This window comes from Athene cunicularia (assembly GCF_003259725.1).
Source record: "Athene cunicularia isolate RWA chromosome 1 unlocalized genomic scaffold, athCun1 chr1_part1, whole genome shotgun sequence".
NCBI classification, from domain to species: Eukaryota; Metazoa; Chordata; class Aves; order Strigiformes; family Strigidae; genus Athene; species Athene cunicularia.
This window is the reverse complement of record NW_020799091.1, coordinates 29,990,987-30,017,556: the sequence shown is the minus strand read 5'-3', so window position 1 is coordinate 30,017,556 and position 26,570 is coordinate 29,990,987. Positions and strand designations below refer to the sequence as shown.

General features: G+C 43.1%; 1 protein-coding gene across 5 annotated transcripts in view; it reads right to left on the bottom strand.

Annotated features, from left to right (window-relative positions):
* Positions 1-5,442: 5,442 nt before the first annotated feature.
* The window catches only part of LCP1 (lymphocyte cytosolic protein 1), a 34,512-nt gene continuing 13,384 nt past the window's right edge, over positions 5,443-26,570 (bottom strand). For 3 of the 5 annotated variants that reach the window (XM_026856915.1, XM_026856924.1, XM_026856907.1), the window contains 14 exons: positions 25,762-25,891; positions 24,330-24,462; positions 23,671-23,752; positions 20,971-21,136; positions 18,068-18,210; positions 15,876-15,902; positions 15,453-15,548; positions 14,734-14,929; positions 11,746-11,824; positions 11,424-11,538; positions 10,458-10,591; positions 9,368-9,491; positions 8,348-8,472; positions 5,443-6,916 (listed from right to left, as the gene is read on the bottom strand). In XM_026856915.1, the coding sequence (XP_026712716.1) occupies positions 6,784-6,916; positions 8,348-8,472; positions 9,368-9,491; positions 10,458-10,591; positions 11,424-11,538; positions 11,746-11,824; positions 14,734-14,929; positions 15,453-15,548; positions 15,876-15,902; positions 18,068-18,210; positions 20,971-21,136; positions 23,671-23,752; positions 24,330-24,462; positions 25,762-25,891 (1,683 nt within the window). In that variant the 3' untranslated portion in view covers positions 5,443-6,783. The remainder of the gene's footprint in view (positions 6,917-8,347; positions 8,473-9,367; positions 9,492-10,457; positions 10,592-11,423; positions 11,539-11,745; positions 11,825-14,733; positions 14,930-15,452; positions 15,549-15,875; positions 15,903-18,067; positions 18,211-20,970; positions 21,137-23,670; positions 23,753-24,329; positions 24,463-25,761; positions 25,892-26,570) is intronic. The other 2 variants (XM_026856935.1, XM_026856943.1) reach the window with 2 other exon arrangements.

Below are 26,570 nucleotides of genomic sequence, written 5' to 3'. Positions count from 1 at the left end.
TACGCAGTTATGCCAGCCTATTTTATTCAGGTTTTATTCTACTATCCTTGCTGTTTAGCTTTCCAGGGTCATCAGAGAGAAAGACACTGTAGTGTATGTGTTTTTTTGGGGAGTTGAAGTGTCTGTACTGGGTAAACACTTTCCTCATAAGCTCTGTTTCCTGAAGGTCCATAATCAACTCCCACCCAAACAACACGTTGTGACTCATGTTTTCTTATTCTTGGTAGATACTGATTTATTTGCCAGTGTCTTAACAAGGATCACTTGCTAAACAAAGGATATCAAAGGGAGCCACAGGAGCACTGCAGGCAGAGCTCTTGAGCACTTGAGAAAGGTGCTTCAAGCACCACCTACAGAGACCACGCTTAGGCTAAGGTGCAAGAGAATGGGTGCACATCTGTCCTCCTCTCTCTGTACACAGGTTTGTGTGTACATATCAGGAAGGCAATTAGCCCTGGAGTAGTGATGTGTTCTGCCTGTCTCTGAGTGCATCAACCGTATTTGCTACTCTTCTCTGCACTGCTTGTACTTGCTCGCATTGCTTGCATGGCATCTGTCAGAGGTTAGAAGAGTGAGCCCTTCCTTTGGGCTTTTGGAGGATTCTGGGGACTGTTTGGAGGATGCCAGGAGCTGTTTGAGGAGGCTGGTGAAGAGAAGCTCCATGAAGCAAAGCTTCTGCCCCCTTCCACTGACCCCTCTCAGCTGGTGTGGTCCCTGTCTCAGAGAGGCACATCTCACTCTCAGCTCGTGCCGACCATCAGTCTGCACAAGCAGATACACATTGCAGAGACCCATCACTGTCTCAGCAGAACAGCTCCTGTACAAATGTATCCAGATGGATGCATCCAACATTTCTGTCCATTGAGGAATGGGAAAGGGAAGAGATGAGCTTTCCTACAGTGCGCTACCAGTGTTGCAGTTGCAGCCCCCCAGCAAAGCAGTGACACGGTTGTGTGGCTGCTCCAGCCCAGCATGGTGCGGCTGCTCTGTCAACTAAAGGCAACTGTGCTGAAAGTTCCTGCAATCTGCATCTAAGAACCATGCTCTGAAAGCCCCATGATTCCTGTTTGGGGTGTCATTTCCAAACCTTTAGGAGATCACTGCAGGCTAGAGAGGGCTTTCTGTCACGGTGCTGGGTATTCCCCTGCCCAGAGCCTGTACAAGAAGTGTACTGTGAAATAACCTTATGAGAATTTGCTCCTCTACTAAGCTCAAAGCCTCTGGGTGCTCCTGAATGGATGCTACCAGGTCAGCAGGGGCTTAGTAGGTTGTTCCCATGTGCTGTAAATCTTGGCAAGCCAAGGAGGTTCCTGACAGTGCAGGTCTCATTAGCACAGTTCACAACCTCTGAAATTAGCAAACCCTATATTCCTAGCATTTGGCTCCAACAGTGACTTTGTGAAGTTTCTAGAGGCATTTGACTGTTCTGCAAGGTCTGATCACCACATGGGCATCATCGCCCCATGTTGGTCTGAGAAAGATTGTGACTGAAGCACAATGGGGCACTATGGCCACATTTCCCTGACATGAAATGTAACAGTGCAGCAAGCAGTGGAGGTAGGGCTGGTGGTGAGGGCCTGCATCCATGCTCAGAGATCTCTATTACTTTTCACTGATGTGGCTGATTGAGCCTTCCACTGGCATGTTATTTAACCATGGGACTGTTTTGACCACCTCTCAGATGTGCAGGGTGTTCTCCTTCAAGGCTGCAACAAGAGAGGGCATGCTACCCTACTGAGGGGCTGGTCAGAAGACATCTCCCCACCTCAGTGACAAACTGACACGTGCTCTGAGGTGTGCAGTTTGCTTAACTGCAGTGAAGAGCCAGGACAACTTCATAGGCTGCCAGAGGTGCCTGGCAATGGGAAGTTGTTTCTCTCCCGGTGTGAATCAAAGCAGCATCATGCATGTCAATCACCCGGTAGGAGATTTCCTGAGTGGATGTGTGGGGTTCCTCTACATGGTTTGTGTGCTTACAGATATTCATTGCTGTATTCCTTTAGATCCTTAACTCATACACTTAATGAGTGCCTGCCCTGAGGGAGTTCAGTGCTCCTATGCATGATTGGTTCTGTAGGTTTCTGCTCTTTTCAGACTTATCATTACCTGTGAGCACGTGACCTGTGTGAATTCTGGTCTTTCTCAGCTTTGGACAATTTATCATGGATCTGTAAAAGCAATAGTAGCTTTCACCCTGGGCAAAAAATAGGTTTTTTTATAACACACTGTGGCCTTTAAAAAGTGATCAGGGCATGAAAAGTAAATAAGGAGCAATGAAACAAAAGCCAATGGTTGAAAAATACAGTAATTTTCTGTAATGAGAACTAAGAGCTGTGTGTTACTTTCAGCGCAGCAAAAGAACCATCAGCGGAATGACAGTTTTCCTGGTGGCAGAAGAGAACTGCCACCGAGCACTGATTCATGTAAAAAATAAGAACAAAATGAGAACATTATCAAGTGATGTTGGTCCCAGTTCAGAGTTTCACCACACTAAGTTATATAAAGTCCACAGATTATCACCTCTACCAGTACACAGAGCTTCTCTATTTAATGTCTTGCTTAATGAACATCTTCTTAGGTTTGTGGATAAATTTTAACTGTGACGTTGCTCATGATACAGCAGGCAATGAGGCTCAGGCATTCAGTGGTGCTACTCTCTGCTGCTCGCCTTGTCTGCTTGCCTGAAAAGTACTGAACTTAAAGTGGCTGAGCAGCCTGGAGGAAAACGCTTCCAAATTCTTGACAAGTCCGTTCTCCAGATGGTGGGGAAGGCTGCCAGAAATGGCAGAAGTTGGAGATCTGGAGAGTCACAGTAGCAAATCAACACATGGGTTTGCAAGATCAGAGGCACCGGGATCCATTCCCCATCAAGGTGAAAGCAGTGGTAGCTGAGCACTTGCTGTAGGACTGGTGCTGCTCATGTGCTTTTTGCAGCTATCTGCCAGAGGTAGGGTGCTGTTTTCCAAGTGGGAGCCAGATTGAAGCTGCTGCTCAGTTAGGCAGCAGTGACACCAAGGCCTGAAGTCTGTAATCAGGCGCACAGCAGTATTAAACTGCACTTGGAAGGAGGCATGATGTCAGCTTGGGGTTTTGGTTCAAATCCATCTCTGAAGAAATTAGAAACATGACTTTATCTGCACAAGAGCACAGCAGCCAGTTGTACTACTTGCTATACCCTTTCTAAGGCCAGAATAGATGATTTCTAGCCAAGATAGATGATTTACAAGAAGGTGTAAAATCCTCATCATGCACCTAATTATGCATTACTACACTATGGGGGGATATTTCCTTCTGAGTCCATCTGGTGATCAGACTGTACCCTGAAGCATGCGGATTGATTGCCCTCAAGGATTTTTCTCCTAGTCAGTCTAACTGCTGATGCTTTATTTTTATTCATGTGAATGTCTAAGCCTTTTTAAAGCTTTGAAAATTATGATTAATTGTGCAATGAAAATCAATAATGGAAGTGCCTACAAAGCCGGCTTGATTTGGGAGTGAATCCCAATGACAGCTGCTTCCTCTAAGAATGATGGAAAAAGTTGGAGAAAAGCAACAGCAAAAATTCCAGATCCTGTGTTTTTTTGCGATGTTTGTCGTGAGTTTAACCCCTTCAGCATCTGCTGGGAGCTTTATTACCAGCTCTTATTACCAGTTCATGAAAGCAGAACCTCAAGTCTACCAAATAAACAAGAATACCCAGCTAAACAGAGGTGCATTGAAAAGTGAAACTGTTTTTACTCCTGTACCAGAATGCAGCTATTCCTGCACGATCGGGTCCATGACAGCTTTATTTTTCAAGGGAGATTATAGAGATAGGGATGAAGATCTAGTAAGACATTTACTGTAGTATCCCTGCCAACAGCACTTACTCCCATTTGCACACTGGCAGGTGCTAGTTTTTTGCCTAGGGTTAAATATCCCGGTTTTTCTCCATTTCCCAGAGGAGAGCATTTTCGGAGTTCATGCATGCCAGTCTCTCAAACTCCAGATAGAGTGAGTGCCATCTCGTGGTTAGCTCTCCCTGCTGCACTGGTGCCAGGGCTGGTGCCAGGGCTCACCGCGGCTGCACAGCTGCAGGTTGGGGCTCAGTGATAGTGTCCCAAAACGCAGCTTGGGGGCAGGGGACTAGCAACGGGGAGGGCTGTATGGCAGGGTGCCTGGCTTCAGTGCTGGGATGCTGAGGAGGAGGCAGAAAAGCAGCGCCCTTCATAAAACGTGCTTCAAATAACAGCGTACATCACCTGGCCGCTTTCCAGAGCCTGAGCCAGAGGCAGGTTTCGATCTCCATGGCCCCTGGGCAATGCATAATGTGTGAAAGCCTCCTCTGCCTTCCTCTCTCGGCAGGATCCTCTAAAAATCCTAACCCCCTGTGAAGAACTGAGTTGCCAAGGGCTGGTGAATGAAAAATGCCTGGAAATCCCTTCTTCTCCCTGGGGAGAGCAAGTGCCTGCATTCATTTGGGACCAAGGGAAGAGCCCCCCTCTCACCATCTCCCACCTGTCATCTACTTCATCCCTCACATCCACCCCTATGTCTGGGGTGAGGGCATCTCCCTGAGACACAGAACCTGGAGCAGGGCAGTCTTCAGGCAGGATCACCTGGCCTCTTCAGATTTACACCGTCTATCCAGCTGAAAATGGCCCCTGCAGTTTGCAAACATACACACATGCATGCAACTCACACAAGATACATGGTCATCCCACCTGACAGAAATGCTGTGGTCACAGTTCCTGCCTGCAGTTTCCTCTCTGGTTTACCTCTGCAGGACTCCCAAGTCAAACAACACAAGGGAGGGGCAGACACCTTTGCAGTGCCACCTGTCTTGTATGGCAACAGCACGTCCTACACCTGAAAAGAGCAGCAGCATAGGTGTCATGCTCTGGTAACTCCCCTTTGATGGACAATAATCTGGGGCGATGTCTCTGTCATCTAACACTCAAGATGTTCTCCTCCTCTGCCAGCACTGGGAAATACTGTGACCAGATGGAGTAGGTCTTAGGACACTGTAACCTTCCCACATAGGTTCATGAGAGGAACAGGGCAGCCAGACCTGATCAGGAACAGGATCTGACCATTAGTACTGAAACCAAGTAGCATGTTTGCACTGGAGAATGCCTAAAGAACCAAAGTTTATGGGTATATGAGCAAAGGAAGAGGATGATGGGTATTGTGCTGAATGGACAAAATCATACTGGGTCAGGCTGCAGGTCCAGTCAGAACAGTGTCCTGTCTTCAGCAGTGTCTCAGAGCGGCATGTTCAGAAAAGACCTAGGAAACGATTCTTCCTGTTTTCTGCAGTCTGTGGTTTCAATAACAATGTGGAAGACACATCCTTAGCGAGCCCACAGTGGCTTTTTTTAAATCTCTCCCTGTTTCAGCTGTAGGATACACACTTCCCCATTACACATATATTACTAAAAGCAAAGAATACACATTTGGCTTCATAGAACATTTTATTTGGAGACACTTCTCATGTCGTTGAATATTGGTTATTTATTAAGGCAATTCTGAAAGGGTTGGAGGGAAGGGGAGAGGGAGGGAACTGAGACTGTGTCAATGGGATTGCATTAAGGCAAGATTCCCTCCTTCTGCATTTCACCACAGTAAAATCCACATAAAGGCCAGAACAGTAAATGACTTATGCCAAGGAAGAGATTCAGTGCAAATATATCCCACTGACTATCCATAGACAGGGCTAGGTCCTCAACTGAGGCAAACTGACTGCACCTTGTTAGCCGCAAAGCTGTGCTGATTTAGCTCCATTGAGGATCCCAGGCTGGGTTCAGGAAAGCATTTTAGTATGTGTTTCATATGCAAGCACAGATTGAAATGCTCTCCTGAATCAGGGCCACAGCCCTTCAAGTGCAAGTCTGTGAAGTAAACAGAGTTTTTAATTTTTATTCACTACATAAATATGTCATTCTGCATCCCTTTGGTTCACTTATCATATTGCTGCTGAGTATATCCCCTTAGTTTCTTTAACATGGTTTTCATTTCTATCATGCTTTGCAATCTGATTATGTTTTAAGCATATATGACATAAAAATGAATTATCGTTTGGAAAGCATTTCTTGCAAAGATTCCAGAGTTTGGGTGTTCTTGGAGGACCAAGTTATGGTATGTTCTTTTCAGTGAGTAGTAATGTACTCTGTGAGTAATGCCACTGACAGCAGAGGCATAACTTGCAGGGAAAAGTACTGCTCACTTCACATATCAGCAACACATTGCAAACCCCAAACACTTTTCACAAGAATTTCCTAAGAGGATCCTACTGTTCCAAAAATATAGTCATAAATACTTGCATTGGCTTGGGGAAACCCCTCTTGTTATCCCAGGTGCAAACTGAAGGAAAGTATGGCAGAAAGGCTACCAAAAGCATGAAGACATTTTCAGGCAGAAGCAGTATATAACATTTCATAATCCTAAAAGCTGTCTCTTCTTCACAAGACAAAGATCTCCAGGTGACTTCAGACAGTAAACCCTGGTATCCATTAATAAAATGACATGTATAGGCCTCGCTATTGAAAACTTATTCAGGAATCTGAAATGGTTATATCTAGCAAAGTGGAAAATAAGGCAAAGAAATCAAGCACATATTACTGTTCAAAACAAAACGTTTCCTGGATACATGTGGATACACAACTTTTGTATGATCTGGAACTGTGTAACATTCGTGCCTTAAAATCATGAGCACCCTGCATACTTCTGTTATACAGAGAAGAGCATCCAGTTTGAGGGAATCAAAGGGATGAATACCAAGCATCAGTACAAGTCTTTTGTGCTTTAAACTTTCTTCATGCCTTTTCCCATAAGGCAAGCAAACACTGTCATAACCATTTTGGGTTTTACTTCAACCAGGTCTTCTGGAAGGGCATAGACTCTTGCTCCAATCTTTCTTGCCATAGAGATGGCATATCTGCATTGCAAGGATGAAGAAAAAATAAAATAAAATAAAAAATAAATTAGTGCAGTAGCATTGATTTTCCCTCTGTTAAGCAGTTTTTTACATGATCAGTACCAGATTGAGCTTTCTTTCTGATTCATCAAAATTAAACTTTTCTATAAGAATGTATGAGACAGGTTCATAGAGAACTACATTTCTAATAAAGGTAGACAGTATTCCATGATAGTTAGAGCACTGATTACCTGCTGCTTGGAAGATTGCAGGTCAAACTCTAGTATGAAACATTTAGTCTCCCATCCCCTGAAAGATTATCTTCACAACCAGAAATTCTGGTCTTGCTCTTCCCTCAATCACTGCAACTCAGTCTTTGCACATAAACAAATTCACACGATTGGAAAGCAGAAGGCTATGTTGGTGCAGAACAGTGTTGTTGGAAATCAACATTCAGGGACTTCTCTTCTACTTGAGTCACAACCCAGAATCTGCAAGCTGACCTTCCCACCTCCCTGCTCAGAATGCACTGTTGCACGGCTACTGGATGTTCTCCAGTGGGTATGTCTCTTCTATTTTTTAATGAAAAAAGCTAGAAAATCTCAGTTTCTTCCCACTGCAGAGCACATACATTTGTGAAATTCTCCCAAAATTGCAGAGAAACATGGGGGGTGGGGGTGGAGAAGAAAGGAAGAAAGTGAGAGGAAAAGAGGAAAGCATCAGCAGGGGGATGAAGGAATTAAGCACATGTAGGATTTCAAGGAAAGAAAGATAACAGATGGGATGAAATGGAAAGGAAAAAGAACAGTGGGAAAAATGATGGCAGCTCTGATTGCCTTAGAGTCACCCTATTCTCTTTTTTAGTTGTCACATAGCGAAGGAGAAGCTAAAGTGATGATCAGACTGGGAGGTGTATAGTATACAGTATTCAGTATAACTCTGAAAGGAAAGGGAGATGCACCCAGGATTTGCTCTCTGCTAGGAAATGGTTTGCACTCAGGAAAAAATAAAATATCCATGTCCATGAAACCAGTTTTGCAGGCGTGAATCCTGTGCTCTCCCTTCTCTCTTAAATATGCCCTTGTTCCACCTGTATATGACTAAAGAGGTATCATGACCTCTAATCACTGGTTTCCATGGCTCACCATTGTTGGCGTTGTTCCCTGAGCTCTGAAAGAATTTTAAATTTAATAAGAGAAAATAGGAGCTTGTGAAGCTAAGTGATTTTGATCCCTTCAAGGGAATTATAAAGCAGGAATTATAACATTACACACTTCATTTCCATTGCTAGTCTTTTTTACTGCCTAGCTCCTAGACTTCATGCTTCTAACTCTGGAGGTATTTCTCAGTGGAGGTTGTGCCAGATAAGAATAATAGCAGAGCAGTTTTCAAAGACAGAGTCAGGCAAGCCTGAGCAAGTAACTTGTGTTGTGTCACTTGGCACAAACGTACTTAGCATTATTTAGTTTCTCCTCATCATTCAAGTCCTCTGTTTTCAAGAGGTCATATTTGATTGATCCTGGTTGAATGGCATCAATGAGATCCAGGACTGGCATGCTGGTGCTGATTTTGCTATCCTGCATAGATGAAAAATACAATTAGATGCAAGAACAGGGTGACAGATCTCCCACAAAGCCAGAGTCTAGGCTCAAGAGCAATGGACAGCTCAGTCATATACCATTCAGATCTTCACAAAGGCCTGCTTAGGATTTTTCATCTAAGGCAGACTAAGAATGCTTTCACTGATTTTTTTTTTCTCCCCCCAATGGATAAGACATCACTAAAGCAAAGATGGGGTGCTGGGCTAGTGAACTTGCTTCCTATGGGGAGATGACACTGAGACACATCTACTGATGAGAGGTGTGAGGGGGACCAGATGGGTGACTCCTGAACTCATTACATGAAGTCTGATGGATCTGTCCTCACCTGGTGCAAACTGCAGATTTGCATTCACTGATTGTTCTCCAGCTTGGGAGGTGTTGTGAATGCACTAGCAAAATCGGAAGCTCTCTGGAATTGGTCTGTCTCTGATTACATGGTACTTTTCAAAATAGAGCAACATTCCCCTGAATGGTACTACCAGGTTATAAATGTATAGCTATTCTTTTTAATACCATCATTTGTAATTGCTGTTGTTTAATAATCAACAGGACAAGCAGTTCTTGCTTAATTCCAGTCATCATTCCTGGCTCTATACTTGAATTTTCTATGTCATACTGGCATTCAACATGTTTTCTGTTATGTTCATCTCATGTTTCTGTTACCTTTTCCAGTAAAGCCCCTTAAATAAAATCTGTGTATCTGAACATGCCTTTAAAAGGGAATGAAAAAAAATCAAACTATGCAGTTAGTTGTATCATAATGTAGTGTGTGCATGTATATATATCTATATACAGGCAATGTATATAACATACACACAAACACACTGAATAAGAGATCCCTAAGCAGAGACTTCTAACAAAAAAAACATACCTTGAAACTGGAGATGGTTGAATCCTTCCCGGCTGCAGTCAGTGTTTCATTGACCCAGCTGACAATGATTTCATCATTGACCTTCTCTCCACCGCCAATGTCTTCAAGGATATTCAGGGTGTACCTTAAGAGGGAAGCCAGGATACCTGTATTTGCTTGAAGTCTACCATAACCTCAGAAACATCCTGTATGTGTGCAGCTTGGCTGGGATCACCCAAGAGTCCTCTTAGACCTGATATTCTCCTGCTTCCCACACACTCACAGTGTATATGAATTATATTATAACATGATAATTGATCTAATGGATCTAATTCATCCCTGATTCCCTAATAACTGTTTTGGGGTGTCAAAATTTCCTAAAAGGTCCCTCTTAGTGGATCTCAGTGTAAATTACTCATTCCCATAGTGCTTAAAAAATAATCGCTGACTTTAGGGCCAGAAGGGACTTGTTATGCTCATCTAAAATTGATCTTCTGCATAAACCCGGGCCTGGAATATTTTGCTTATATGTCAGTGTACATCTTGGAAAGACATCCCAAATTGATGGCAAGTAATTACCACATCCCTAGATTAATTACCTGCCTAATAAACCTATACTTTGCTTTTATAGACTGAATTTAGTCAGTATTCGGTTCCTAACCACTGGGTCTCTTTACACCCAATTATGGAAGCTCTTACACACACACATACACACACAATTACATTAAAGTGGGAAGAGCTACTGAGTTTCATCCGCTTCAGGTAGCAGATTACAAAACTTCTGCATCAATTCCTTGTTTCCAGTACATTCTCCCCATTCCCTGATAGAGAGACCTTTCAACTTCTTTTTCTCTCTTCCATGCAATGAACATTTATTCATGCTATATAGATAGTGACAATAATCTTCTGCATGAGCCTTGCCCACACGATAATGTGCTTCCAGAACACACTCCTAACTAGGAGTGAGCAAAAGGTTACCCTGTCTTTGCATATAAGTATAAACAGAGGAGCGAGAAAGCTGTAGAGCCTTCTCAGTGATACCATCAGGAAACTGTTACAATTCAAACTGAGTATACCAAAACACTCCGAAGTTTGTGTCTGACTGCCATACCTTCTCATCAACTGCCAGATTAAGGCCAGTGTGAGCGTACGGTTTCCTTCATTCAGATCTTGCCCAGCGATGCCAACAAGGGAAAATTTGGCTTGATTCTTTCCCAGTTCTACTGCATAGTTGCAGTTTTCAAGCTGTTAATGACAGGGTCAATTAGTGCGGTTCAATAATATAGAAAAAAACCAAGACACTGTTACTTTAAATTCTTTGGATCGCTTAGCCCAGATCCTTCTGGGCAGACAGGAGCACTGGAGCTCTCTCATAATACAGCTGTTAGACTACCAGCAGCCAGTTCCATCCCCAAAATACCATGGTAAACAGTTAACATAGAAGGAAATGTTATATCACCAGGGCGTGAAAAACAGATTACATTGGAAAATACAAATCTATGGCTCATGGGTACCTCTAGCATCATGGCATTGCACTGAGACAAAGGATTAGTGTCTCAGTCAATATTTTAGGTCAGTTAATCACTCTGGCCTAACTTGATGGAACTACTCATCCAGATAGCTGGGAGAAAGCTTTGTATTTAGCAGCAACTCTGTGATCGGTTCTTGAGGCATCTGGTCAAGAATGCTTATCATCACTGTCTTCATTTGATGTGGAGGGCAGTGATCCAGACGGCTGCAATTAAGCTGGTACCAAATGACTCATGGTGAAGATGCATTATAATTGGTGACTAATACAGTAGGAAAAGTGGTCTGCAAATACAGTTTTTAAATATTGACACAAAAGGTGTCAAGTCTTTTTACTTTACAAATATTGTTCACCTGTCAACAGAGCCAGTGAGTCAAATATATGTTTCTTTTTTCAGGATGAAAAATTATCCACTGAATAGAAAAAATCATTTAATGTGCTGTACTTGGGTCTTGAGAGCAACACGAGTGCCCACATTGCTGTTTGAAATGATAGAGACATCCTTTGAGGATAAGGCATTGATACTGGAGCTATTCCAGCTTTTTGTACCTTCTTCATGTTGCCACCCAGTTTAGGATATGGTGGTTTGTTCACTCTGTTCCAGTCTACTGGCACTTTGATTTTTTCATAAAGCTGGAAGATAACCAAGGCGTCTGACAAGTCGCTGAAAACAATAAACCAATAAAAAAATATATCATTGTTGAAAAAAACCCAAGGAAAATAATCCAACTAAACTATTAGTAGAGATAAACTTAGTTTCCAAAAAAGAAAAAGAAGCATGTATTCTTACAAGGTCCAAAAGTTTTAATGTTTTGTAAACAATTTGTTGTCTGTATTTATCATCTGAAGGAAGTGTAATACCTCCTCTTACCTATATAAGTGATTTACACGTGGATTGACACCCAGGGAGTTCATCCAGTTCCTGAACGTCCTCTCTTCCCTTGTCTCACCTAAAACAACAGATACATCAGTCAACAGGCCTGCAAAAAACAACACTCCAGTAAAATGTGTCATGTGTTGAAACCGTAACTCAGAATTTACAGTGCACTGAGCCATAAACAGAGGGAGACACTGGTTGACGTGTGAAATAACAGAGCATGATGCAGCATGTAGTATTTCTTCATACCCTATATGTTGTAGTATTTATGCAGATTGGCCTTGAAATCATAGATTCACAGAATGGTTTGGGTTGGAAGGGACCTTCAGGATCATATAGTTCCAACCCTTTTCCAGTCAGCGGGAAATTTACCAGACTGTCATGACTTTTAAATAGAATGGATAGTGGCTTGGCTACTTCATCTGCCAGTACCCATGGATGTATTTCATCAGGTCCCATGGATTTGTGCACCTTCATGTTCCTTAGATGGACTCAAACCTGATCTCCTCCTACAGCGGGTGGTTCTTCATTCTTCCAGACTCTGCCTTTGCCTTCTATGACTTGAGCAGTAAGATGGGAGCCCTTGCCAGTGAAGAGTGAGGCAAAAAAGTCATTGAGTAACCTCAGACTTCTCCATTTTCCACATAACCAGGTCTCCCATTTCCTTCCAGAGAGGACCCACATTTTCCATAGTCTTCCTTTTACCACTGAAATACATACAGAAGCTTTTTTTTTGTTGCCCTTGACATCTCTGGCCAGATTTAATTCTATCAGGGCTTAGTTTTCCTAACCTGATCCCTGGCTGCTCAGACAATTTCTCTGTATTCCTCCCAGGCTATCTGTCCTTGCTTCTACCCTCTGTAGGCTTCCTTTTTTGTGTTTGAGTTTGTCCAGGAGCTCTTTGTTCATCCATGCAGGCCTCCTGGCATTTTTGTGTGACTTCCTCTTTGTCAGGAAGCATTGCTCCTGAGCTTGGAAAAGGTGATCCTTGAATGTTAACCAACTTTCTTGGGGCCCTCTTCCCTCCAGGGCTTTATCCCATGCTACTCTGCCAAGCAGATCCCTGAAGATGCCAAAGTCTGCTCTCCTGAAGCCCAGGATAGTGAGCTTGCTGTGCGCCCTCCTCGATGCCCTAAGGGTATTGAACTCCAACATTTCCTGGGCACTGCAGCCAAGGCTGCCCTTGAGCCTCACATCCCCCAACAGACCCTCCTTGCTGGTGAGAACAAGGTCCATCCCAGCACCTCTCCTCACTGGCTCCTCTATCACCTGGAGAAGGAAGGTATCACCAGTGCATTCCAGGAACCTCCCGGATTGCTTATGCCCTGCTGTGTTGTCCCTCCAACAGATATTGGGGTGGTTGAAGTCCCCCATGAGGACCAGGGCTTGTGAACATGAAGCTACTCCTATCCGTCTATAGAGGGCCTCATCCGCTTGGTCTACCTGGTCAAGTGGCCTGTAGCAGACCCCCACTGTCTTTTGTCTCTGCTTTCCCTTTAATCCTGGCCCATAAACTCTCAGCTGGCTTCTGATCCATCCCCAGGCAGAGCTCCTTGCACTCCAGCTGGTCACTGATATAGAGGGTGACACCCCCACCTTGTCTCCCCTGCCTGTCCTTCCTAAAGAGCCTGTGTCCTTCCTTCCAACATACCAGTCACAGGAGTCAGCCCATCACTCTCTGTGATGCCAATAAGATCATATTCCTGCAGACGTGTGCATGTCTCTAACTTCTCTTGTTTATTCCCCGTGCTACATGTGTTTGTATAGAGGCATTTAAGTTTGGTCCCTGATGAAGCTGATTTACTGAATGAAATTCCTTTGTGCTGCTCTTCAGGTGCTCTCCTGCTGACCTGTGATCCCTCTCCAGGCTCTGGGCATCTATTGCTGGCCCTGGTATCAAACTGGTAGGAGTGGGATTGATTGAGGCTCCCCTCCCCTAGCAACTTTAGTTTAAATTCCTCTTCTCCAGCTTGACAAGCCTATGATCAAATGTGCTCTTCCCCTTCTCTGACAGATGGGCCCCATTAGCCCCCGGTAGACCAGTTTTCTCAAAGTGAGTCCCATGGTCTAAGTAGCTGAACTCCTGGCTGTGGCACCAGTCCCATAACTATTTGTTGATCAGCAAGATTCAACTGGCCCTTTCAAACCCCATCCCTTTGACTGGGAGGACTGATGAAAAAGCTACCTGTGCTCCAGTCCCTTACCTCCACTCCCAGGGCTCTGTAATCCTTTTTGTTACGCCTCAGACTGCTCCTGGCTGTTATCATTGTTGCCCATGTGAAACAACAGCTGTGGATAACAGTCTGTGGACTGTATGAGGCTTGGTAGTCTCTTTGTGACATCCCTGATATAAGCCCCTGTTAAGCAGCACAGGTCTCTAGAGAGTGTGTCAGGTCAGCAGATGGATGGCTCCATATCTCTCAGAAGAGAGTTGCCTACTACTATCACCGGTCACCTTTTCTTAGTTGCACTAGTTATACATGTTATACATGGAAGAGGCTGGGCTGCCTTCAAGAATTCAAGAACAGCCTGTGCCCCAGCATGAACAGTTTCCCTATGAGTCTGAGAAAGAAGAACGTGAAGCTCAGCAAATGATCCATACAGTTGTGGCCCTGACCACAACCCAGAGCAAGCAGGCGGCAAGTTTATTCAAGATCTGATTTTTAAATTGTATTCTCAATTAAGGGAATGCCAGGTCAACTCTAATTTCAACTAACAAGCACATTCAATAGTCCATAATGGTTCAGACATCCCACAAACAATTTTGTCTTTTAACACGTGCTATCCACAGAACAGACATACACAATACCAGAAGCTACCTGAATGTAAAGAGCTGCCTCCCTTTCTCAAGAGTGCCTGTGCTAACGCTGCAGTGAATATATGTCTGAACGACATAAGGTTAAGTTAACAAATGATCAACTCAGAGCTGGGGATACTGTAGCACAGGTGTCCAGAAACATCCTTTATTTGCATTTTCCTTACCTTCAATAGAGCTCCAGTCGATGTCCTGGTTCTCTGGCTTATGCAGGGCAGGGTATTTGTTGAACAAGTTGGCAATGAAGGCCAAATTTAGCTTTGGGTTCCCTCGGACGACATCAGTGGCTGTGACGAACTGCCGGCAGCCCAACCGCTCTGCTTGCTGCAGCATGCACTCTGCTCGCTGGACGTCGTCCTTCTCCTGCGCCGGCAGAAAATGGGGCCATCAGCCTCACCCCACTGCCTGGCACTGCACGCAAGACCCATTCAGGGTCTCTACGTGTGGAGCTAGGTGTGGGGCTGTTAAAGCAGGTCCTTGTTGGATTTATAGCTATTTCCTTTCACACTTTTACTAACGGCAGGTCTGTGTTTTCAAATGGGCTTTACCTACAATCCAGCCATCTCACCATATTGCTTTTACAGTTATATTCCATAAAAAAGGGGATGGCTTGATGAAATTCCCCAATAATTCTATTTAAATATACTTGTTACATGCTAGTAGTTTGGTTCAGTGTGGTTCAGTGGTTATTAGTTTCAGCAATAATATCTAACGGAAGGCAAATCATTTTATTATTTGAAAGCTTTGTTTTCTGAAATACAAGATCATGTTGCAATGCTAAAAAGAGTTTGCTTGTTCTGGCATCCCGGTGCAACTGTGTGTTGGCCAACAAAGCAAGTAACAGACAGAAAATATCGGCATTTACTCTAAACTTATCTCATCTTACCCTTAATCCTGACATGTCAATAGTAATAGCTGGAATGCCTTCTTCATCTCCCTTGGGGGCAACTTGGTTCAGCAAATGGTAATAAGCTCTTGAGTCCTGTGACAGACAGAGAAATTAAAGGGAGAAAAAATCACATCTAAAGCTCAGGTTTTGCATGCCTGAACAATGGGCCTGCATGCTTCGTTTTTATTACATCAATCACTGGTCTACATAATTAAATTAATTAAACTGGAAGCACTTAGCAATTCCTACTTTATCCTGTATTTGCCAGATGTTTCTTCCCTGAGCCAATATATATGCTGCAGGACACACAACACACAAGACAGAATGCTGTATGTTGCACTTACAAAAAGGACAGAAACAACAAAGAGACATTAGAATTGACTTAATCTGAACATTAAATTGAGATAAGAAAATGCATACCTTTATAATGCTGTAGAAGTCAAGCTGCTGAGCATTTAATAAAAGAAAATGCAGAAGAAGAAAGCAGATGTTTAGAGTGGATTTCAAAGCAACGCTGGAACAGTTATGGAAGAGAAAGCATAGTTTTCAAGGACAGAAGTTGAAACCAACAACAGTATCAGCATTTTTCAGGCAAAGGGGCAGGAACAAGACAAGGATTTAACATGTTGCGTCTTTAATCTTTTGTGAAATGTAATTGTGGTTTGACCTTGGCTAAATGCCAGGTACCCACCAAGTCACTCTATCACTTCTCCCCCTTCCCCATTTTTTCTCAACAGGGCAAAAAGGGGGAAAGAAAATAAGATAGAAAAAAACCCAGTCCTTGGGGGTAAAAAAAAAAAGAAAAAAAAAAAGCAGTTTTAATGTAAGCAAAACAAAGCAAAGGTCCGTGCACAGAAGCAAAAAATAAAACATTTATTCTCTACTTCCCATTAACAGGCGATGTCAGGCCTTCAGGAAGCAGAGCTCCAATACACGTAGTGGTTGCCTCAGAGGACCAAGGGTGTCACCCTGCCCCCTGCCCCCTCCCCCCTTCCTCCTTTCTCCCAGCTTTATACTCGAGCAGATGTCATGTGGTCTGGAATATCCCTTTGGTCCGTTCGGGGCAGCTGTCCTGGCTGTGTCCCCTCCCAAGATCTTGCCCACCCCGTCCCACTGGGGCAGGGGGGAAATGTCGGAGAGAGCCTTGGTGCTGTGTAAGCCCTGCTCCGCAGTAGCCACAACACCAGGGTGCTACCAACACCCTGCCAGCTCCCAGCATAAACACAGCACCGTGAGGGCTGCTATAGGGGGAAACCAATTCCAGCTCAGCCAGACCCAGTACATGCATGGGAAATAATAATCTCACTTCAGAAATAACTCAAAGAATTGAAAATAAAGCTACATGTCAGTGTCTAGGGACTTAACTCAATGAATTCTCTTCAAAATATAAAGCAGATTACCTGAATTATTGTAAATCTTATACATCTGCATTACCACCCACCATGTGTAGAAAGTGGTTATTTATAACAGAAGTGAGGTGGGGAGACACAATTAGAGAATGGCTGTAAAATCAGAAGTCTTGGCCTCAGAGGTAAATATGAGCCTTATTTTCCAACTGTAAGTGCAGTAAGTGCGATTTCTCTTTCAGTTGCAGATAGGATTTAATCAGTTGCATTATAGTCCTCTCAGTCAGCCTACAGGAATATGGGAAATACTGCATTCCCTTCCATCTCCATGGATATTCTCCAGTCACCTCCACATACTGACTGTGACTCTCAGACTCTCCTGTTGCCTTCTCTGGTGTTTTTTACTGTATGTCAAGTAAGTCATGGTAAATAACTTCTCATGCTTCAGTCCCTGGTGAAGCCTACAACCAGGCATCTCTGGAGTAGGGCTTTTCTCATGCTATCTTGGACACCAGCTTAGACACCTGCCCTGACATACCCTTACAGCCCTGGGATGCTGGCTGGGCCTCACACTGTAACTTTAGTGTCTGAAACTCATCACTGTGCACCACTGAGGTTCAAATACATCTGTCTAGGAAGAATGAAGGTCCTACAAAGAAAAGTTCTGCTGAAATCTGCCCATGAACTCCGAAGTACAGGAAATATGCTGCATGGACTAGAGAGCCATCCTTGCAAGTGCCTCCCCATCTAGCTATATTATTTTTGATAGTCCCACTGAATTAAAAATTGCAGGTAAGTGCATGCAGGGTTGTAGCAAAAGTTGGGACAGAGGAGCATAACCCAGGTGCTGTACTGAAGAAAAGATCAAGTGAGCCCTATCTTCTTCCCCTACACTTAGTTACATGTCTGGGTAAGGTCCAGTCTTTTCCAAACCAAAGCCAGGTCAAGAGGCATTTAGGAAGGAAGAGAGCAATAGAGGCAGGGAACTGAAAATGCAGCAGTAGAATCCATATGCCCTGTCCAGATCCAAAATCTATTCCTTTCCCAAACATTTGGTGTGCTGGGGCTGGCAATGGTGACTGGGAGGTCAGAAGGAGAAATACTACTGAGCATAAAGGTAAACCCCACTAAAAGTTACCCAGCTCCATGTGTTCAGCAGAGCAGTCTCAGCTGCTTGGATTGTTTCAGTGCACAATCCTTGTTTGGAGGACAGGGATTTGGGTGTGGAGATGCTGTTTTGCTATTGTTCATCAGTGTTTCTCATACCTTGATATCTGAGCTGAAGTTGTTAACTTTGTTGCATCCTGCATTCTCCAGGTGATAGTTTGCCCACCTGAGGAGCAGTTCCTCTGGAGACAACTTCATCAGATCCTCCAAGCTCTCTCCTTCTCTCAGAAGAGCGATCAAGGCTAAGCAGGGTAAAAAGAAAAAAAAATTAATGATGTTGTGAATACTTGTAGAGGATAATGTGTAAATAGTTTCTCTCTTACACATTTTGCTACCCTAGTTTCTAAAAGTGAGTAACCAAAGTGTTGCCAAAATTCAAGTTGGGTTATCATGATAGGATATACATAAACAGAAAAAAGGTCTCATCAACAAAAAGATAAGGCTGTTAGTTGTGGATCTAGTAGTGGGTCATATAGAAATGCAAGACAATTTCAGTGTGGTCTAAAAACCACCCAATTTCCTTGCCTCAGATCTTAATGAAAAGATGATCATAGAATGAGAGTGTGCCACACTAGTCTGATCTCCTTCTGATATCTTTAGTCATTCTTTGAAAGAAATATGGATTCGCTACATAAAGGAAAGAGTGGAGACCTAATTTATCTGGAGTTCTGTGGAGAGCTTTTTGGCAGAAAATGGACATCTCGGCTTGACGATATCCTTGATTGAAGAATAAAGAATGATTGAAGAAAGTTGGAAGCTGGTAAACAAAAAAAATGCAGAGTTGTAGAACTAAGGAACTAAAGGACTGATAACCAGGATGCCGACAGTAGAGTTAATCTTTTAGCTTAGCCAATCAGTGTATAGACTAGAGCACACGGACAGCAAATGCACAATACATTGTAACCAATTATATAATGCAGCCTAACTCGTGCTTACTGACATAGCTTTGAAGATAGTATAAATCCTCAGTGTTAATAACAATAAAGGTCTCTGTCTGTTCACACTGTACACAGAGTCCATGTCTCCGTCTCCTCAGAGTTCCATAGATAGTTTGACATAGGGTGCTGTGGGGTTAAGATGAACCAGAAGGGGATAATAGAATCATTTGAAACAGACAGTGGATTTTATCAAAAGAACAATGTTAACACTGAGAGAAGTAGGCTGGAAGAAGGATTCTTGTGAAGTTGATCATGGATTGGTTTTTGGATTAATGTTTTAATTTCTTTTGGTATCAATTATCTTGGCAAAAATACTAGTAATGTGCTAAAAGTTTGATGATGATATTCACTAGGTGGCATAGTCAATACAGAGGATTATTGGGAAATCAGACAGAAAGAACTAGATGACAGTAATATATATGAAACGTAATTTAATAGCGCCATGTTCAAAGACATTCACTAGGGGATTTATATGAATAACTGCTATTAGCTAAAAGCTTCTATGAATAGAGGATGAGAACAACTTGAGTGTATTAGATGTCTTCTGAGCTACTGTGAGCCACCATGGGATATGACCAGGTGAAAACCAAACATGGTATCACAGAATCACAGAACCACAGAATCGTCTAGGTTGGAAAAGACCTTGAAGATCATCCAGTCCAACCATTTACCTCACACTGACAGTTCCCAACTACACCATATCCCTCCGTGCTATGTTGACTCTATATCAGTGCATCCCAGGTATTTCTCATAGAGCTTGGGATGTATTACTGCCTTGATATCATGTGGCTATGAATGCTCATTGGAAATAAAGTGTCCCATATTCAAGAAAAGGGAATTTCACCTGGAACAGCTGCGGAGAAGGGCTATCAGAGAGAGCCTGAAAAGACATCAAAATGATCTTGGCTTGACCCTGACAAACCGAAGTCTGAGATGAGAAGTGAAAGAGAAAATACTAGAAAGGGAAAATTAGCTATTAAGCAGCTACTTACAAAGGAATGGGAAGTGGGAACTTTGGAAACTGGTGGTTCTGACTATGAAAGGGATAGAAATGTGAAAGGGGTGAAGCAATGAAGGTAACACCTGCACGGTAACTGAAGAAGTGTCACTGTTGGTTGAGTGAACAGAGACACAGGGAACAAAGCAGCAAGATGAGGTGCCACGTGGACTGCATGTACGCACCCACAGCCTCACACTGAAGCTATTTCACAGATAATGTCAGCATTGACGAAGCACATCTGGGGTCCTGTGTGCAGTTTGGAGCTCCCCAGAACAAGAGAGACATTAACAAACTGCAGTAAATTTAATGGAGGGAGACCAAGATGGTTGGGCTGGCATATGTGATATATGACAAGAAAATGAGAAAAGTGGGTTTGTTTAGCCTGGAAAGAGGTTTGAGAGATGAAAACGTATTGTCTTCAACAAATGCAGAGGGGCCAGAGCTGTATTTTCTCAGTACGCACAGCAAAAGGATGAGATGTTACAGTCACAAGGTGGAGGAAGGAAAAGTCCAACTAGATATAAGAAAAAAAATTCCACAGCAAGAGTGGTTGGACGCTGGAACAGGTTGCCGGAGAGCACTCGAAAGGCCCTGAGCAACCTTGTCTAAGCTTAAGACAGGTTCTGCTGTAAGGAGGTAGTTAGATGCCTGAACCAGAGGACCTCCAGAGGTTCCTTCCACACTAAATTATTCTATGATTCTGATTTCACAAAGAAAGAGGAGATGTTTGGCAGTCAAGAGCAAGAAAAGAGCAAATCTTCCCGAATGCAGTGTAGCATTTCCTTATCCCATATTTAGTGCCAAAGTACCAATATACCTGGGTGTAGACCATTATTCCTGACCCAGTGAGCATGAAACTGGTTCTGCACATATAAGCCTACATACAGCCTTGGACTTTGGAGTGCTGAAACTTGTGAAGAACAAGGGAAATTAGAGCAGTCAAAAAGACAGGCAACAAATACTTGAATAAAAAGTTGAATTAAGATTATTTTTTTTAGAAGAGCTTTATCCTAAAGACTGTTCAGTGATAACAGTAGAGCACTGAAACAAAGAGCCATACATACCTTCATTCCTGCTGATCTCTATGTCGGCAAAAAGTCCAATTTTGATGACTTGCCATAGAAGACCCAAAACCAGGTAAGGTTTCCCTTCTTTTAAGTCTTCAGCTCCAATGTTAACAACATGGCACCCAATGGCTGAAGCAGAGTTCAGGGCCAGGTTCAGATTTTCCTAGGGAAAGAAGAGAACTTACAAATGATGCAGTAACCGGACAGCTGAGGTTACAGGAAGGAAGCACAGCCAACACTAGTGAAACCTGTGAGCAGCTTCACTACGAATGCATTCACATACATAGAATCATGGAACAGTTTGGGTTGGAAGGGACCTTTAAAGGTCAGCTAGTCCAATGCCTCTGTGGTGAGCAGGGACATCTTCAACTAGATCAGGTTGCTCAGAGCTCCATCCAATCTGACCTTGAATGTTTCCAGGGATGGGCCATCTACCACTTCTCTGGGCAACCTGTTCCAGTGTTTCACCACCTTCTCACTGTAAAAAATTTCTTCCTTATATCTAGGCTAAATCTACCCTCTTTTACTTTAAAACCATTACTCCTTGTCCTATTGCAACAGGTCCTGCTAAAAAAGTTTGACCCCATCTTTCTTATAGGCCCCCTTTAAGTACTGAAAGGCTGCAATAAGGTCTTCCTGGAGCCTTCTCTTCCCCAGGCTGAATAACCCCAGCTCTCAACTTTTCTTCAAAGAAGTTGCATTCTGGCCCTCTGAACGTTTTTGTGTCCCTCCTCTGGACCGCTTCAACAGGTCTTTCCTGTACTAAGGACTCCAGACCTGGACACAGCACTCCAGGTAGGGTCTCATGAGAGCAGAGTAGAGGGGGAGAATCATCTCCCTCGACCTGCTGGTCATGCTGCTTTTCATGCAGCCCAGGATATGTGTCTGATCACAGGGAGCAGGGGAACACAGAGTGTCCTGGGATTACAGGTAAATTCTGGGTCCCAACACGAAGACAGAAAGGATCTCTTTGTCAAAGTTGAAGGACACCATATCACAAGGCACTGGAGCTCAGAGCATATGTCTGCGTCCACAGTGATGTCCTGGCTCAATCCTGGTTATCAAGGCCAGGCTCTACCTATAGCTAATGCACAAGCACAAGTGCAGACATAACTTCAGCATGGGGCAAACTCTCCTCCACTCAGTCTTCCACACATGGAAGAACAAGGGAGCTACAACCGAATCAACTGGAAGATATTCCATGCTCAGCACTCCCTAAGCTCTATGCAAAAGCCGTAATACCTAAGATACAAGTAAGTTGCTAGCTGGCAATGTATTCAAAAAACACACAGTCATAGGAATCAGTATGAATAAAGCTGTTGAGTTCTTAACCTTGCAGTTCAGTCAATGTCAGAACTAGTCAATTCTGGATATTTTATTTTTGAAATGTGGAGTAGAGAGTCCTGCCTTGGGAGTGTTCAATAGAAGCAGAGGGATTCTGTGATTCCAGAGAGGGGCAGAAAGAAAGTGATGTTTCAGGAATGTTATGTTCTTTTGCTACTTCTTTCCCACTTAAAACAAAAGGTATAAGAAAATCTGACCCACTGGTCTGCACTATTCAAAAAGGTGGCTTTGTAAACAGAGGGCAAGTAAAGCAGGCAAAGAAGCCTGGAAAATATCATTTATCACACAGATCCGCAATCTTTCACATGAATTTCATTACTGCTGGCATGACAGAGAGATTTGATTAGATACTAAATGCAGAGAGAGATATAGTGTAAATTCTCATAAGCTAGAAAAATTGGAGCATTTCAAATTAATTACCTTTTCTCCACCAGACAGCTGTAAAAGGGTTACATTAAAGTGGAAGCTATATTGATCAAATCATGTCTATGTGTGACAAGGATTGATCTGAGCTGCATCACTAAGCTATGCTGCTGACCAAAACGATTAGAACTGAAAAATGTGGTATACAGCATTAAAATCCAATTTAATGGCTTCTGAGCTTACTTGAGCCTGGCTAATGTTCCATCAAATCAGAGTAGCTGAGGGCTAAACTGGGTTAGGTTCATATCTATTCCATACATCTATTTATGTTCTGTACCCAAATACATAGATGCTGTTCATATAAAAATATCGCTTTACACACTGCTGTGTGAGAAACACAATAAATAGGTGAAAATTAGCTTTTTTTGTCCAGTTTTTAAATCATATACATGTGCACATAATGGAAATAAAGAATGGATTTAATATTCAAGGTGAAATAACATGGATTGTAAAAGGCAGGCAAAGGCTATGGTCCCATCTCAGACATGCTGCATACCACAGTACTTCTTGGATCACAGTTAATATTTTGGTGAGGACATCAGACTGCAACACAGCAGCTGTGAATTCAAGTCCATGAACATGCCTGTGTGACCTTGGATGTTGAGTTCTGCCTTCTGAGAGCTACTCCAACTGGAATAGGTATTATCTAGTTGCTCTTGCATTTGTATGGCATCTACCACAAAAGTATCTGAAACTTTGAACTGGTAAACATACATTGGGTTAAGTGCAAATACAAACACAGTTTGTTTACTCAGATTGCTCATACGTTTGGAAAGAAACAGAAACATGTCTTTATGTTTTTATGATGTAGACCTGAGCATCTCACTTTGACACAAACAGCAAACAGCTGGTATCTCCAGCCTCTGCACTAAGTGATTATATCAAAGCATCCTAAGGGGAAAAGCAAAGAATCTTGCTGTGTTTTAGTACCTGTATTGTGAAGGGTGTGAGTTTCTTTTTGTTGATTGTTCTCTCATCAATGGTATCTGGCACTGAAAAGTTGATCATCTTACTGGAAATAAAAGAAAAAATAGCAAGAAATAGACTACTAGCTACGTGCACACAAAAGACAGAAATAACTTTTGTCATCCTGTAGGACAAGTCAAAGAGCTGGAAAGCTACTGAACAAATATAGATAGCCTCTGATTTTACATGTACACACACAGGCACATGCTCAATACTTGAGCAATTCTTTTGGGTCACATGCAGATTGTACTATAGATGTGAGGTCAAGAATGCCACAAGGTGAAGTTGTGCGAGAAGTTTATTGTGTAGAAAATTTCTGTGAAAAAACTAGCTATCTCCTGACACTTTATGTGAATCCGCAAAAGTCCTTGGACAAAACTAAAACCAAGTAACTCTTTGAATTTCACTGACTTCATCTTATTGCAAGGAAAAACCCTCATTTAACATTAAAGAAGCATTGCATTTTTAAAGATAAAAGAAGCAAAAAACCTAGCATTATTAAGGCCCTGATTCTGCAAAGATTCATGAGCTTAATGTAAAAGTCAGCAGCTTCCATTTAAGCAGAGACTTGAGTTTCTGCAGACTCATGGTTCCCATTTGTGAGGAAGATAGGTATTATTTACCAAAGCACTATGCCATCACCAACTGCCTGGAAGAGGTCATCTGTTTCTGGATTCATTGGGACCACGTGCTTACAGTCAGGGTCCTTCTCAAGGGCTTTATTAATCCAGTTGACAAAGGCATACTTTTCTTCCTCTGTGGACACAACATCAAATCCATCAGTTTGCTGTGCAATACCTCTACCGTAATATTACTTACAAAGGCAGAACTCCTGGGGGAGAAGAGTCTCCCATCAGTGTGACTGATCAACAAACCCCCACAAGGGAAGAAGGCTCTGAGGAGACAGACAAATGAGCTGAAGACAGCAATGGGCTTGAGCTGATTAATACTCCTTCCATATTTCTTCCCATTGACTGGGGTTGTCCTGTGTCATGAGAACAGGCATATTATAGAGACTGGTAATGAAGTTCACGATTCATCTGTATGCTGCAGTTGATATGCTCTGCTAAGAGTAATCTGTACTTACACCATAATTTTGCATTGTTGCTGTCACTCTGCTAAATAGAAATCCCATGTAACTTCAAATAAGTTCAAGTAAGTGAATTCTGTATTGCACCAGACACTCTCCATATGTGGAATATCTAGAAGATCCTGGCCAGGATTGCACTCTGACAAGGAGCATTCAGAGGGTAATAGGCAAATGTTCCCTATAGTTCAACAGGGCTATAACGTACTGTAGCTATCCTGTACCAGCAGCAGCTCACACCAGCCCCAGAAGCTCAGGGAAGTTGTCATCTGTGCTCAAGTGGGTGGAGACCTTGGAAGCATCCTTCACTCTCCCTTCCCCAGAGAGAGTCAGTTCCCCACCATTGCCCCTGGAGAAGACAGCCAAGGGTGGTACCTCCTCCCTGTAGAGTTGCTTCAGAGCGGGCTATGCTCAGGAGGCAGCAGAAGTAACCGTGGCTGCCCCAAACTTTCAGCTTGGAGAAACATTCTGGGAGAAGTGCCCCAGTGGGGTTATGTGTACTTTAGAAAAAGATCTGGAACCATTTGGTTACAGGTGTTTACAGAGAGACTACCAGACTAGTAAAATATGAAAGGAAATAGGTTAGCAACAGTGGGAAACCTGTGCCTTGCCTCACTGGTGAGCAGGGACAGCAACAGGCCAGTCTTTGTGCTGCTGCAGCCATGCCGGGAGGCTGCATGCCAGCAGAGTTCCAATGCATTTAAGGTAAGGGAAGCTAAGATGGATGGAGCTTCCTCCAGCAGCCACAGCTCTGTCCACCCCAGTAAACCAGCTCACACTATTTCTGACAAAGAGAGATGCTGCTCTGGTGTTCATTACCTTTACAACTCTGCCTTGCACCAGCCTTGCCTGAACAGCTACCAAAGCCCACCAAGGCCAGAGCACCTGGTTTTGCATCAAGATAAGGTGCAGATCTCCAAGGGCACACTTGTTCCTAGTTGCTATCAGTGTAGGACAGCCATACTTACCTGAATAAGAGTGTTGTGTGCCAGCACTGGACTGCTCAGATGTCCCACCAATAGCACAGATGCCCTCCTTTTTGTTGATTTGTTTTCGGAACGACTTAGCAACATCGTCACTCTTCAGGTTTTGGAAAATCTGTCAAGCATGAGAGACAATTTTTAAATTTTGGAAAATTAAACCAAATCAAAACAGTGAGCTCTTGGGCCAGGAGCCACGTCCTGCCTGATTCATACATAGGGAAGCACAGCTTGTGCATTATTCTGCAGGTTTCTGTGCAAAATCTGTGTATCTGCCATGGCAGAACAGGACCATACACAGCTTTTATGTTTTCAAAGCAGTGAACAAAGATAAGCTAAGTAACAGAAATGTATATAGTATGAGTTAAAATGTGCAGTAGGAGGGCCTTTAAGAGTTTTTGTTTGAAGAAAGGACAAGTAAAAATCAGTTTCTCCATCTCAAGAGAAATTCCACTATTTTAGCATTTGCTTTTGCCCCAGTTAAGACCAGAAAAAGAAGAAGCTTTTTTAATAGGAAAAATGCCCCATAACTTTTCAGTTTCAATCTGCTGAAATTTTTCATAACCATCTAGCCAGAACATAATCTTTTTGCATCTTACTACTGAAAAGCTTTATCCTGCTAGATGATATTATGTCTACTCAATAGGCAGCTGCATTCATGTAACTTGCCCCACCTAATTGCAGGATTTCTAGTTTGGTTACCCCCTGCTCTCATTCTCATCTTCTCCAGTGATTAACTAGGTGCCCATGAGACCCTTTTCTTGTGCCTCTGCTGTGCCCTGGGGACCACCTTGAGT